Source organism: Dendrobates tinctorius, unplaced genomic scaffold, assembly GCF_039654945.1.
Source record: "Dendrobates tinctorius isolate UK_male_01 unplaced genomic scaffold, ASM3965494v1 ptg000029l, whole genome shotgun sequence".
NCBI lineage: Eukaryota > Metazoa > Chordata > Amphibia > Anura > Dendrobatidae > Dendrobates > Dendrobates tinctorius.
In genome coordinates, this window is record NW_027361697.1 from 31,408,351 (window position 1) to 31,425,102 (window position 16,752).

Sequence of the window (16,752 nt, forward strand, 5' to 3'; positions counted from 1 at the left end):
ATGTTTGACGGTTGTTCAGGCAAGAAGCTTCTAGAAAGCGCGTCTGCTCTGGCGTTTTTGCAGCCGGGTCTGAAAGAAATCACAAAATTAAAACGTGAAAAGAACAACGCCCACCTTGTCTGTCTTGGATTAAGCCGTTTGGCCGTTTTGAGATATTCAAGATTTTTATGGTCGGTGAGGACAGTAACAGGATGTTTGGCCCCCTCCAGGAAATGTCGCCATTCCTCAAAGGCCAATTTTATAGCGAGCAGTTCCCTATTCCCAATATCATAATTTTTTCCAGCTGGGGAAAACTTCTTTGAGAAGAACGCACAGGGTTTCAAATGAGTCAAAGACAAAGTCCCCTGTGAAAGTACTGCCCCCACCCCTGCCTCCGAGGCGTCAACCTCAACAACAAAGGGTCTCTCCTGATCGGGCTGGGTAAGAACAGGAGCAGTGGCAAAGCTCTCCTTAAGAAACGTGAAGGCGTCCACTGCATCTTTACTCCAGTTTACCAAGTCGGAACCTTTCACAGTAAGATCTGTGAGAGGTTTCACCACAATGGAGAAGTTTTTTATAAACTTGCGGTAAAAATTGGCAAACCCCAGAAATCTTTGAAGAGCTTTCAAAGATGCAGGACGAGCCCAATTAAGAACCGCTTCTACCTTCTCCGGCTCCATTGTGATGGCCTGGGGTGTCAAAATATGACCCAAAAAAGATAGACTTTGGACCCCGAAAATACACTTTTCTTGCTTGGCGAAAAGTTGGTTATTGCGGAGTACCTGGAGAACATCCCTTACATGATTTAAATGTGAGTCCCAGTCAGGAGAGAACACTAAAATATCATCCAGATAGACAATTACATAGCGGCCAATAGCATGTTGGAAAATATCATTAGTGAAATTTTGAAAAATCGCCGGAGCATTGCACAGCCCAAAGGGCATAACTAGACACTCGAAGTGGCTCTCGGGGGTATTGAAGGCGGTCTTCCACTCGTCGCCAGCCTTTACACGAATGAGATTATACGCCCCCCTCAGGTCCAACTTCGAGAACCATCGAGCCCCCTGAACCTGGTTAAACAGGTCCGGAATCAACGGTAGTGGATATTGGTTATGGACAGTTATTTCATTAAGACCTCGGTAGTCTACACACGGCCTAAGTCCTCCATCCTTTTTACTGACGAAAAAGAAACCTGCGGCCAGGGGTGAGGTGGACGGACGGATATGCCCCTTTCTTAGAGCCTCTTGTACATATTCACGTAAAGCTTCTCTTTCAGGAGGTGATAAATTATATAGGCGTCCCTTAGGGAATTTACAATTGGGAACCAAATTGATAGTACAGTCATAGGGGCGATGAGGTGGCAACCGCTCAGACTCCTTCATAGAAAAGACATCTGCGAATTGGCCCAAAAGATTCTGAAGAGAAGCTTGTACGGAGACGATACCACAAACGTGTGTTAACAAGCATTTCTGTGAACAATCTGCACCCCACTTCTCCAATTCACCAGAAACCCAGTTAATGTAGGGGTTATGGAGCTGGAGCCATGGAAGCCCCAGTATGACACTAGTTGGGAGGTCATGCATAACCAAAAATGACAGCTGTTCCACATGCAGTACCCCAACCTGAAATGATAGCAATGGAGTACAGAGACTAATCTCCCCATTTGCTAGTGGGGTGTTATCAATACCAACTAATTTAGTGGGGTGAGCAAGTGGAATTAAAGAAATACCCAATGAGACAGCAAACTCATAACACATAAAATTAGCAGTAGCCCCTGAATCAATCATGGCAACTCCTTCTCCCTTAGAGGAGGTGAAAGCAATAGAAATTGGCACTAAGAGTCTCTTAGAACTTAAAGGAATTACCTGTCCACCCACATGCCTAGGTGGTGTATTCCGAGAAGATTCCTGTGGAGTGCCAGGGCGCCGCGGGCAATCCTTTATCCAGTGCCGAGGATCTCCGCAGTAAAAACAGGTTCCAAGTGCGTGGCGTGGACGGCGAGGACTAGGATCTGGGGTCGCTTGCATGGCTCCCAATTCCATAGGTTCGGCAGCTGGCAGATTCGGAACAGCCGGAGTGACCCTAGAGAAAACGGAAACTTGCACTGCTGCCTGCTCCGATCTCCTCGCCCTTAACCTGCGATCTATTCTGACCATTAAAGTCATCAGCTCCTCCAGAGACTGGGGCAGGGTGTAGTGTACCAATTCATCCTTTAGGGCTGGTGAAAGGCCCCGCTGAAATTGATTCCGAAGGGCGGGATCATTCCAACGGGTAGCTAAGCTCCATCTGCGAAACTGGGTGCAGTAAACCTCAACCTCCTGATCACCCTGGGTCAGGGAGGTAAGGTTTGCCTCGGGCAGAGCGACTTGGTCAGGCTCATCATAAATATTCCCCAAGGCTTGAAAGAAGTTGTCTACTGAATCCCGGAGATTTGAATCTGGCGGCAGAGAGAAGGCCCACTCTTGGGGTCCCTCCTGTAAGCGAGAGATTATGATACGGACTCTTTGAGCTGGGGGGCCAGAAGAAATAGGTCGTAATTGAAAATATAATTTACAATTTTCTCTAAAAGAAGCAAATTGGCTTCTATCTCCGAAAAATGGCTCGGGTAAGTTAACTCTAGGCTCAGAATTAGTTGTCCCTGCAACGGCAGCTGCTTGAATCTGCTCCTGACGCTGGACCTGCGCAGCAAGATCTTGCACCAGCTGAGTAAGACCCTGCATTTGATTGACTAAAGAGGTCATAGCGTCCATAGGGACGGCCGGTGATTCTGTTATGATTCCACCACACGGCGGGGGAAGAAGGTGCCACTGAGCTCCACCCCCTACTGACCCTACCTACTTGCCGGTCCCACCCTAGCCGGTGGGCAACAACTGGGCGGCGGTCCCTACCTCGGCGTAAGTGCAGGGAGCTACAGTGAGGGTAAGCCGAGGGTGGAATGAGTGCAGGACAACCTAAGAGAGACAAGCAGCAGCAAGGAGGACTACTAGTGTGAAACTAAAGAGTGAATGAACCTGAAGGGGAAAACCACGAAACCCCAAACTAACACAAAAAGTACTAGGCTTACAGCAAAGACAAAAGCGGAAAGCTGGAGTCCCAGGGGTACTCGAAGAAAGAGAGACCGGGAAGCTGTCAGAGGTTGTACCGGACAGCGCTGTAGGGAGACAGGAATCCGTACCACAGAAGAATCACCGGCAAGGAGTGAAAGCCCTGTGGAGTGCTAAATAGGAAAAAGGCGGGACATAAGCACAGGAAACAGTGAAGCAGCCAATCACCAGAACGGAGGAAGAACGAAAAAGAACTAGTTGATCAGAAACTGTATATTAAGACTGGTTGTGTGGCGCAACCAGTAAGGCAGCGAGACTTGCTGTGGAACACAGACTAGACCCCGGTACGAATCCTGACAGTAGATGGCTCAGCAAAAGCTCAGCCTGTGTGAGGAAACACAGCACCAAGCAGAGCGAACTCCTGGCACCCCGCAGCTTAATACGGTGGTGCAGTCGCCCTCTGCAACAGGCCGCATTTACGGACTGTCTTGTTTTCCGGCTGTGATCCGGAGGATACCGTTTGTTTTGTTTGCAAGTTTTGGACATTAAACCTGTGTTTACTTTGAACTCTCCTGGGTCACTGCCTCTTCACTGCACAGTGAAGACAATGCTGCAATACATTCATCAATATCGAAAGACTGGAAAACACCTATAGGCATGATCCATGTCAGAAGCATGGGCAGCAGCAAAGCTTCTAAGGAAACATGGTGAGTCATATAGGCACATAAATCACAATAAACCAGTGTGCTTTAATGGTATATCATATTGTTTATATGACTTCAATGGAAAAAGAACACAGGAGAAGAGCTTCATAGTATAAAACAGGAGGAAGTGATGAAATGGCTAAAGGATGATATGAACTCACCAGCTGAAGTTGTGCAATTGCAGGCGCAAAACTGGATAAAACACAAGAAAAATGAACTACGGCTGCTGAATCACTGGCTGATGACAATCAACTCTCAAACTTAATCCAGTGAGAAACTGCACATGGAAAAATGCAAGATAATATCGGTGCCGCCACCAAAAGGATCAAAAAATATTAACAATATTTAATTTCATAAAACAACGCATTTTGGAATAAGCAATAAGAAATATTGTGATATATTATCTATCCTTTCCGTGGAAGTATCCATATGTATCTATAATATTTTCCATGTGCACAGCTTCTCAATATGTATGGTTTATGGCCTGTATACCACTTTGTGTTCATGTGACGTCCAATGAACAAGCAATGGTGCTGGTGCAATTATGCAATATCACCACACTGATTTCATGTCAAGGATGTGGTGCATCGTATTAGAACCTGTTGTAACTGTTGATAGGCTTTTGATATTTAACTTGATTAATACTTACAGATGGAATTGCTGCAGAATACATGATGGATTCCTGCACGTTCTGGACTTTCTCAGGCAAAAAGAGACAACCTTGTTCATAAAGACCAGTCTCAGCATCAACTTTGCAGTTTCTTACAGAACATCCATCCTCATCACATTCCTGCATTATGTTACTGCCTTTAAGATTGGCGGAGCATCTGGTTAAGAAGGTTAGAGAAATATTTAAAGCCACGGAAGCATCCAGAAACTGGGGAGTATAATTTATAGGGAATCTTTGTGCCTAGTATACCAATAACATCTAGAGGACACCAGTACCAGCAAGAAGACTGAAACAGAATTGGAAACAATCTTTTGTGATCTTTGAAAGGTCTAATAGGTGAAATATCTAACTTTGAATCCATCGGCAAACTAGATCACAATTGCTCAGTAAGAGAATTTGGATCGCCCGCCAGGGTAGTGGGGTACTCGGTACCGGGCCGGTATCTCAGAGGGATTTGTCACAGTAGCGGTGACCCGGTCCGTGGCCCTGGGCATCCATGCAAAAGGGGAAAACTTGGCTGAATAAAGCTTATAGATGGATGATACGTGACTAGAGTTGAGCGATACCGTCCGATACTTCAAAGTATCGGATCGGAATGGATCGGCCGATATTAAAAAAAAGTATCGGTATCGCCGATTCCGATACCGGAAGTCCCATTCAAGTCTATGGGACTTCCGGTATCGGAATAAGAAAAATCCTGTTTTTCCCTTGTACAGCCTCTCTGGGGTCTGTATGGGCCTTTCGGGGGGCTGTGCCGGCCTGCCAGGGGGTCTGTGCAGGCTCCGGTGGTCTGTGCCGGCCTGCCGGGGGCTGTGCCGGCCTGCCAGGGGGGCTGTGCAGGCTCCGGTGGGCTGTGCCGGCCTGCCGGGGGGCTGTGCCGGCCTGCCAGGGGGGCTGTGCAGGCTCCGGTGGGCTGTGCAGGCTTCGGGGGTCTGTGCAGGCATCGTCCGATGGGACTACAAGTCCCATCGGGCGATGCCTGCTACCATGACAGTGATTGACACATTAGCCAATGATGGGACAGTAGTAGTCCCATCATCCGGCTAATGTGTTGAATGTACAAAAAAAAAAAAAAATTACATGCTACATACATACAACATGCATACTACATACATGCTACATTCATACTACATACTACATACATGCTACATTCATACTACATACCGTATATACTACATGCAACATACATACTACATATATACTACATGCAACATACATACTACATATATACTACATGCATGCAACATGCATACTACATATATACTACATGCATGCAACATGCATACTACATGCTACATACATACTACATATATGCTACATACATACTACATATATACTACATGCATGCTACATACATACTACATACATACTACATATATGCTACATACATACTACATATATACTACATGCATGCTACATACATACTGCATGCTACATACATACTACATATATACTACATGCATGCTACATACATACTACATGCTACATACATACTACATACATACTACATACATACTACATGCTACATACATACTACATATATGCTACATACATACTATATATATACTACATGCATGCTACATACATACTACATACATACCACATATATACTACATACATACTACATGCATGCTACATGCTACATACATACTACATACGTACTACATACATACTACATGCTACATACATACTACATATATACTACATGCATGCTACATACATACTGCATGCTACATGCATGCTACATACATACTACATACATACTACATGCTACATACATACCACATATATACTACATACATACTACATACAATACATTCATACAATACATACATAGACATACAGTACATATAACATAGAGTAACATACTTACCAATACTTGTCACATTGTTCCCCGAAGCCATTGTCTTTTACGGAATAAATATTAACATAACAAACCACAAAAATACTCACCCACGATCCGAAGCAGTCCACGAGTGTGTCCCACGACGATCTTGGGTAGAGAACTGCAGCATCAGCTGTTGCTGCCGTTCTCTACGGGCTGCAGGAATCCAATGACGGAAGGTAGGTATCCTTCCGCACTGTATTCCTCCGCCACTTAAAAAAAAAAAAAGTCCCTAGTCTCACTTTATGCCATTGCTGCGTGGGAATTTCCCACACAGCAATGGCATAAAGTGAGACTAGGGACTTTTCAGTTCAATAGTTCATAATGCACAATTCCATCTGTTTTGGAGATGATAGTGGCCCCCTTACATCTTGGGCCCCTGTGGCATGCACAGGTTGCACCAATGGTATGTATTCGTCTTCCCAGGTATCAAACATTCATATACAACTATATATAGATGATATATACACCTTTAATATATTCCTTTGCTACTTATATGTTTGATCCCTTAGGGTACCGTTACACTTAGCGATGCACCAGCGATCCCGACAACGATATGGATCGCTGGTGCATCGTCGCTAAGTGGTCGCTAGTGAGCTGCCAAACAGGCAGATCTGACCAGCAACATAGCAGTGGTCGGGGGTCGCTACTTACCTGTCAGACGCGGCGATCCTGACGTCCTCCCGCCCGCGTACACGCGTCGCTCGTCCGCGCCACAGGAAGCACCCGACGAGAAATGGTCCAGGACGTTCTCGCACGATCAGCAATAATCAGCGGGGAAGCCGGTCGGAGGTAAGTATCACATGTAGCGATATCACTAGCAATATCGCTGCTACGTCACAAAACCAGTGACCTTACAGCGATATTGCTACCGATATCGCTATGTGTAACGGGCCCTTAAGTCCTACAAGACTTTACTGCATCCTGACAATAGCCCAGTAGGTGGTCCTGGGATCAGTACGTATCCAGTCTCTCCTCTCCTGCCTCCAACCCATCCTGTTGATTACTTCCATTTTATGCATGTGCTACGTATAGAGAATGACAAAGAAGAACACAGTCAATAAAAACCAAGGGGGTGGTATGGGACAGGGTTTGCAGAGGAGAATTTGAACACATGATAGGTTTGGAACCACCCACTGAGAACTTGCCATCCTTATTTGTCTTTGATTTGATTTCTTTTTTATTAGACACTTTTTGCAGGCAAAATTATTTTTAGACTTCTGGGACTACTACTGGTTTAAGTGTGGAAGAAAAGCCTACAGACACCTTAAAGTGTTTAAACAGTATATGATTAAAGAGTTTGAACCAAGTCAAAATATTGTACCATATCAATGTGATAGAGGATATCTTATTTATTCCTGGGGATGTAAACGCTAGGACCTCCAGTCATCCTGAGAATGGAGCTTGGCAGCGCCCACCAAATAGAGTGGAAATTGACCATGGACAACTCCTCTTCATTTTTCTCATTGGGAGTGCCAGAGGTTGCCGAGCACAGCATCGACATGCGTTAACTTCATAACTTGGTGAAAACCCTTTAATCTTTCTCTTTGTCAGGAAAGTTTAATCAACCGAAATCAAATCAAAATAGACTACAAACATCTCAATTTTTTGAAAAATCTGATGCCTGAATTTCTTCTCCATTTGTCTCCTTTCAATCTCTAAGGTAGTCCAGTATTACTAATGTACAACATATAGAAGTAAATATATATTACTGAACTTTTCAAGACCAAGGCAGAATTGACAAATATATATATACACTTTATATACAGTGGGGCAAAAAAGTATTTAGTCAGTCAGCAATAGTGCAAGTTCCACCACTTAAAAAGATGAGAGGCGTCTGTAATTTACATCATAGGTAGACCTCAACTATGGGAGACAAACTGAGAAAAAAAAATCCAGAAAATCACATTGTCTGTATTTTTTTCATTTTATTTGCATATTATGGTGGAAAATAAGTATTTGGTCAGAAACAAGCAAACAAGATTTCTGGCTCTCACAGACCTGTAACTTCTTCTTTAAGAGTCTCCTCTTTCCTCCACTCATTACCTGTAGTAATGGCACCTGTTTAAACTTGTTATCAGTATAAAAAGACACCTGTGCACACCCTCAAACAGTCTGACTCCAAACTCCACTATGGTGAAGACCAAAGAGCTGTCAAAGGACACCAGAAACAAAATTGTAGCCCTGCACCAGGCTGGGAAGACTGAATCTGCAATAGCCAACCAGCTTGGAGTGAAGAAATCAACTGTGGGAGCAATAATTAGAAAATGGAAGACATACAAGACCACTGATAATCTCCCTCGATCTGGTGCTCCACGCAAAATCCCACCCCGTGGGGTCAGAATGATCACAAGAACGGTGAGCAAAAATCCCAGAACCACGCGGGGGGACCTAGTGAATGAACTGCAGAGAGCTGGGACCAATGTAACAAGGCCTACCATAAGTAACACACTACGCCACCATGGACTCAGATCCTGCAGTGCCAGACGTGTCCCACTGCTTAAGCCTGTACATGTCGGGCCCGTCTGAAGTTTGCTAGAGAGCATTTGGATGATCCAGAGGAGTTTTGAGAGAATGTCCTATGGTCTGATGAAACCAAACTGGAACTGTTTGGTAGAAACACAACTTGTCGTGTTTGGAGGAAAAAGAATACTGAGTTGCATCCATCAAACACCATACCTACTGTAAAGCATGGTGGTGGAAACATCATGCTTTGGGGCTGTTTCTCTGCAAAGGGGCCAGGACGACTGATCCGGGTACATGAAAGAATGAATGGGGCCATGTATCGTGAGATTTTGAGTGCAAACCTCCTTCCATCAGCAAGGGCATTGCAGATGAAACGTGGCTGGGTCTTTCAACATGACAATGATCCAAAGCACACCGCCAGGGCAACGAAGGAGTGGCTTCGTAAGAAGCATTTCAAGGTCCTGGAGTGGCCTAGCCAGTCTCCAGATCTCAACCCTATAGAAAACCTTTGGAGGGAGTTGAAAGTCCGTGTTGCCAAGCGAAAAGCCAAAAACATCACTGCTCTAGAGGAGATCTGCATGGAGGAATGGGCCAACATACCAACAACAGTGTGTGGCAACCTTGTGAAGACTTACAGAAAACGTTTGACCTCTGTCATTGCCAACAAAGGATATATCACAAAGTATTGAGATGAAATTTTTTTTCTGACCAAATACTTATTTTCCACTATAATATGCAAATAAAATGAAAAAAAAACAGACAATGTGATTTTCTGGATTTTTTTTTCTCAGTTTGTCTCCCATAGTTGAGGTCTACCTATGATGTAAATTACAGACGCCTCTCATCTTTTTAAGTGGTGGAACTTGCACTATTGCTGACTGACTAAATACTTTTTTGCCCCACTGTATATATACTTTTTTTTTAAGCAAAAGACAAAAATGGTTGCGGAAAACAGGTAAGAACACATTCAGATTTCTATTGTCAGTACTTTTCTTTTAGGGAAGAAGATCTTACTAATATGGAGCCACACAAAAGTATGACATGGCAGAACAAATAAGGCATTCAACTATATCAGATGGTGACCTAGGGACTCTATGTCAGACTTCAATGAAAATTAGATTTTAACCCTGAAGATCATAAACAAAGAAACAATGGAGAAATCTGATATTCTGCAATAACTAGAAGGTATTTGCTCAGAATTTACAATGCCCTGTGCATATCTATCTAACACTAGTGCAGCACCCTACTGTCACCCAGCTAAACACACAGAAAAGTTGTCACTGGATATCATAAAGTGACTCTCCAAATAAAAATAGGTATACCGAACAAGGACTGTTATGGCTCTTAATATATATAAAAGCAGGGTTTGGCTAGAAAATGCCAGATGGGCCAGCCTGGTAGTGGGTCACATTGGCCTTTTAACGATATCCTGGTTCTTACGATGCAGATAATGTTCTTTACTGTTGCAGAGTAGGCAGCCATCGGTTATGTTCCTTGCCACTTACTCATGTAGGCCGCTTCTACCCTGCAACCTGCCAAAGGCTGGGGCTATACAGGAAACGTCAGGTGGCACTTTGGCATCACTTCTTTATTATATTTTTTGCTTGGCACAGTCAGGGAAATAACAATATAAGGAGGCATACAACAGCACTGTTACTATATGGGGGCATTATTACTACAAGGAGGTAGAGAGGGGCTGTATAACTGTTAGAATGCACTTGGGACAATTTTACCATAAGGAGGCACAGTGGGGCTTTATTACCATATGTGTGCACAAGGAAGTACGATTACTATAAGGAGGCACAGGGAACAATATTACTATATGTGGTACTTCATTGAGTCACTGAAGGGGGATATTATTACTATACTGTACGGTAGAGCACTATTTTTTGAGGTGGCTGTATAACTGTAAGGGGGCACTGGGGGACATTACTACTGTGAGGAAACACAAGGGGGCATTAGGAGATATTGGGGGGTTTATTACTATATGGAGGCACAAGGGGATATTATTATTACTTTATGTAGGCATAAGGAAGCATGATTACTGTATGGAGATGCAGGAGAGGGAGATTATTACGATAAGGAGGCACAGTAGGGCATTATTACTGTATGAAAGCACCAGTGGCATTATTAATATGGGGGCTGTATAACTATAAGAAGGCACTGGTGGACCTTATTACTATGGGGAAACAGGCATTATTACCATAAGGAGATATGGGGGACAAATGTGGAGGCACAGGTGACAGGGGTAATTATTATTATAATAATGGGATCAAAAGGGCGCTATTACTATAAGTAGGGGCGTACATAGAAATCATGGGGATCCATAGCAGAAGTTCTAACTGGAACCTCCCTCCTCAAAAAAAAAATAATTGTTGGGGGTCACAGAAGAGCATATTTCACAATTTTCCAGCCTTTACACAGTAAACTTCCTCCTGCTGAAGTCCTATATTCCTCCTTTATTGCCCCTATAAAGTATGATGTCAACAAATGTGCCCCCAAAATGCAAAAAAGCACCCCCAATGTATGATTTTACCCCCACCTTGCTTCACATTTGGGACAGATCTTGTGGTTGTACTCATTGTTCTTCTTACTGCAAATACAGCAAGTGGAGTTGCTACCAAAAAGTTCTATTTTGGACTCATCTGACCACATGACATTCTCCCATGCCACCCCTGGATCATCCAGATTGTCATTGGCGAACTTCAAATGGACCTGGACATGTGCTGGCATGAGCAGGGGAACTTTGCGTGCCCTCCTGGATTTTAATCCATGACGGCATAGTGTGTTACTAACAGCAATGTTTGAGACTGTGGTCCCAGCTCTCTTCAGGTCATTGACCAAGTTCTCCCATGTAGTTCTAGGCTGATTCCTGACCTTTTTCAGTATCATTTTTACTTTATGAGGCAAGATGCTGCATGGAGAATGATACTGGGGATGATTCACAATCCTTTTGTGTTTTTTCCATTTTCTAATAATCTTACCAACAGTTGTTGCCTTCTCACCAAGCTGCTTGCGAATTGTCCTGTAGTCCATCCCAGCCAAATGCAGGTCTACAATTTTGTCCCTGGTGTACCTAGACAGCTATTTGGCCTTGACCATGGTGGAAAGAATGTGGTGCGATTGATTGAGTGTGTGGCCAGGTGTCTTTTATACAGGTAATGAGTTCAAACAGGTGCAATTAATACAGGTGATGAGTGCAGAGTAGGAGGACTTTTTAAATAAAAACTAACAAGTCTGTGACAGTCACAATTCTTGCTGGTTGGTAGGTGATCAAATACTTATTTCATGCAATTTAATTATTTAAAAATCATACAATGTGATTTTCTGTTTTTTTTATTTTTAGATTCTGTTCCTCACAGTTGAAGTGTACCTGCCATAAAAATTACAGACCTCTCCATTCTTTGTATGTGGGAAAACTTACAAATTTGGGAGCCTATCAAATACTTATTTTCCCCACTGTATATATACAGCGGGTGAAGTAAACATTGAATATGTTACCAATTTTCTAAGTAAATATATTTCTAAAAATGCTATTTACATGAAATTCTCACCAAATGTTGGTAACAACTCATCCAATTCACAAAGGCAAATTATTAAAATCATAGATGTCAATAAATTAAATTGTGTAATAATGATAAATGACATATGAAAAAAGTACTGAACACATGAAGAAAGAGACAAAGCCATGGAAAGTCATGACACTAGCTGTGATCTATCAGTAATTAGAAAACAATCATGCCACTTAGTGAAAAATAATATCAACTAGTTCAACTATAAAAAGGTATCTCATTACCAAGGTGTCACACAAGAAACATCTAATGATGGGTAAAACCAGCGATCTGTCTCAAAACCTTTGCAACCTTATTGTTGCAAAATATACTGGAGGCATTGACAGAAGAATTTTCCATCTCTTGTTCCACTCATAGAAAACCATCAGCAGGGAACATCAGCGCATAATTTTCATCCCACCCATACCATTAAAGACACCCCCGTTGGTGAAGCAATCAGAGCCAAAAGCAATTGTAGTGATAGTGTCAGTTATCAAAATGAATTATCCTCCATCAAACAGCACTTAATCAAAAGACGTTACCCTAGTTGGGCTTTACAACACGCATCAGACATAGCAGACACTAAATCTAAAGAGCATTTATTACAATCTAATTCATACAATCCATCAGTCTCTAGCAAACCCACCCTGGTTCTCACATACAGCACTTACTTCAAATCCGTGTCTGATATTATTCATCGCAACATCAATATTTTGTGTGAAGATTATATCATGGATACAATCCTTAGTGATGGTATTCGCATTGCCTCCAGACGCACCCTTACTATTGGGTATTCTTTATCCCCAAGTTTATATTGCCCTGATCGAAAATCTCGTCTGCAACACTGGCTATGTCTAGAGTTTTTTCCATGCAAAATATGTTCAAACACCACAAAAAACTCAGAATTTTTCATGTGCAAATGGTTCAAAAACATTCAATATAAAAGGATTTTTACATTGTAATTCTGAGTACATCATAGAATGCCGCAGTTGTAATCTAAAATATGTGGGATCTACAATTAGAAAATTAAAAATCAAAACTTGTGAACACTTATATGATATAGAGCAACCCACAAACTGGAATATTTCCAACCATTTCATCAAATTCCATAATAGACAACAAACTTTAGTACATGGTATTGAGCATACTTCCACACATATATGTGGAAATGATAGAGAAAACGTTACGGAATAGGGAAGCCTCCTAGATATATTTATGTAACGCACGGGTTCTTGCAGGACTAAATCTAAAACGGAAAATCATGCTGCATTATTGATTTAATATACATCTATAATAATAAATGCCCTAAGCAGCTTCTGGTTGTAACAACTTCAGTCCAGTTGTAACCGGTGACGTCACCGCACACCTCTTTCCATGTTAACCCTCAACACACCACTCCTCCTCAACACACACACTCCTCTCACCTTTCACCATCTCCACTCACGTCCACTCACTCTTTCACTCCACATACGACCCTTTCTCTCACTCCGTCTCTCATACTCACGCCGTCATCGCCGCTGATCCCCAACATCTTCTTCCGCCGGCGCCATCCTGGATCCAGACGTCCTCCACGCCGGCGACATGTTCTTGCGGCGACGCCATTTTGGATCGGCGAAATCCCGCGATAGTCAAGATGGCGTCGCCGCAAGAACATGTCGCCAGCGTGGAGGACGTCGGGATCCAAAATGGCGTTGGCGAAATCTCGCAAGATTTCGCCGACGCCATTTTGGATCCCGACGGCATCCACGCCGGGGACAAGTTCCTGCGGCGACGCTATTTTGGATCGGCGAAATCCTGCGATACTCAAGATGGCGTCGCCGCAAGAACATGTCGCCGGCGAGGACGACGTCGGGATCCAAAATGGCGTCGGCGAAAACTCGCGAGATTTCGCCGACGCCATTTTGGATCCCGACGTCGTCCACGCCGGCGACATGTTCTTCCGGCGACGCCATCTTGAGTATCGCAGGATTTCACGATACTCAAGATGGCGTCGCCGCAAGAACATGTCGCCGGCGTGGACAACGTCTGGACCAGGATGGCACCGGCGGAAGAAGATGTCGGGGATCGTGGAGCAGCGGCGATGACGGCGTGAGTATGAGAGACGGAGTGAGAGAAGGGGTCGTATGTGGAGTGAAAGAGTGAGTGGAGATGGTGAAAGGTGAGAGGAGTGTGTGTGTTGAGGGTTAACATGGCAAGAGGTGTGATGCTATCGCATCCTCCCGATGCGATAGCATCGGGCCATAATCTAGTATACATATATGTATAATGTTTTTCATTTGTTTTAAGAAATTTTACATCACGTTACTATTTTCTCTATAGTTGCGATACACGCATTCTTGCATATATTTCGTTTTAATCCCATATTCAAATGTGTATACATAAGTAGTGTTGAGCTTTCCGATACCGCAAGTATTGGGCATCGGCCGATATTAGCTGTATCGGAATTCCGATACTGACTTCCGATACTTTTTTCATATCGGATACCGGAATCGGAAGTTCCCATAATGCTATCAGCCCGCTCGCTTTGATTTAGCCAATGGGAATCCCCAGAAGTGTGGGCACATCCTGTTAGGCATGTTAACTATTGGCATGGCTGTGATTGGCAGCTGAAATGATGTCATGATGCACTATAAAAGCCACTGCCGCCGCCATTTCTGGTCACTCTGCTGTGAATTCAGTTAGGGACAGGCTGCTGTTGAAGACTGTGAGGGACAGTTAGAAATAGCGATTCTCAAAACAATATTGTGCTTTACCCAGGCTACATAAACCACCACTGTAGCTTGCTTTTCCCTAGCAGCAGTGTTCACAGCTGTTTGCAAGGGCTGTGTGAGTGCAGCTCACGCTGTGGAGTGGGTCCTGCAGCCACGTCTGGCTGTAGGCCGCCCAGCGTGCCTCACTGCTGCCTCATACATATTTTTCTTTTTGAGCTGCTTATTTTTCAAAAATTCTATCTAGTGTGCTTCCATCCGTATCCATATACGTTGGTTGCAAACACTAGTAGTAGACAGCGGAGCCTTTCTGCAGCCTTTCAGTGCTAGTGCCCACTTAGCTGCACTGTTCACGGCTGTCTGAGAGGTCTCTGACTGTGTGTGAGTGCAGCTCACGCTGAGTAGTGTGTCCTGCAGCTACGTCTGGTTGTAGGCCGCTCAGCGTGTCACTGCCTCACACATTTTTCTTTTATTGCAGCTCATTTTTTCTCCTATTAGTGTGCATCCATCCGTATCCATATACGGTGGTTGCAAACACTCTAGGAGTACACAGCGGAGCCTTTCTGCAGCCTGTCAGTGCTAGGGCCCACTTAGCTGCACTGTTCACGGCTGTCTGAGAGGTCTCTGACTGTGTGTGAGTGCAGCTCACGCTGAGTAGTGTGTCCTGCAGCTACGTCTGGTTGTAGGCTGCTCAGCGTGCGTCACTGCCTCACACATATATTTCTTTAATTGCAGCTCATTTTTTCTTCTCCTATTAGTGAGCATTAGTGTTGAGCTTTCCGATACCGCAAGTATCAGGTAACGGCCGATATTTGCCGTATCGGAATTCCGATACCGAGTACCGATACTTTTTTCGTATCGGATACCGGAATCGGAAGTCCAAAATGCAATGAGCCACTTTTGTGGCTCTGATTGGCTGCTGAAATGACGTCATCATGATGCGCTGTCTGTGCGCATCATGATGCGCCGTCAGTTCGGGCCTTCGGGGGGTCTGTGCCGACTGTCCGGGGGTCTGTACCAGCCTGCCGGGGGGGCTGTGCCGACTGTCCGGGGGTCTGTGCAGGCTCCGGGGGTCTGTGCCGACTGTCCGGGGGTCTGTACCGGCCTGCCGGGGAGCTGTGCCGGCCTGCCGGTGGTCTGTGCCGACTGTCCGGGGCTCTGTGCAGGCTCCGGGGGTCTGTGCCGACTGCCCGGGGGTCTGTGCGGCCTGCCGGGGGTCTGTACCGGCCTGCCGGTGGTCTGTGCAGGCTCCGGGGGTCTGTGCAGGCATCGTCCGATGGGACTACAAGTCCCATTGGGCGATGCCTGCTACCATGACAGTGATTGACACATTAGCCAATGATGGGACAGTAGTAGTCCCATCATCCGGCTAATGTGTTGAATGTAAAAAAAAAAAAAAAAAATTACTATGCTACATACATGCTACATACATGCTACATACATACAACATGCATACTACATATATACTACATGTAACATACATACTACATATATACTACATGCAACATACATACTACATACATGCTACATACTACATGCATACTACATACATGCTACATACTACATACATGCTACATACATGCCACATACATACTACATACATACTACATACATAATACGTATATACTACATGCATGCAACATACATACAACATATATACTACATGCATGCAACATGCATACTACATATATACTACATGTAACATACATACTACATATATACTACATGCTACATACATGCAACAT

General features: G+C 44.1%; 1 protein-coding gene across 1 annotated transcript in view; it reads right to left on the reverse strand.

The window, feature by feature from the left end:
- Nucleotides 1-16,752, reverse strand: part of LOC141086029 (calcium-activated chloride channel regulator 1-like) — a 134,956-nt gene that overhangs the window by 38,598 nt on the left and 79,606 nt on the right. Inside the window, exon 7 of the mRNA XM_073571762.1 lies at nucleotides 4,377-4,554. Within this exon, the coding sequence (XP_073427863.1) occupies nucleotides 4,377-4,554 (178 nt within the window). The remainder of the gene's footprint in view (nucleotides 1-4,376; nucleotides 4,555-16,752) is intronic.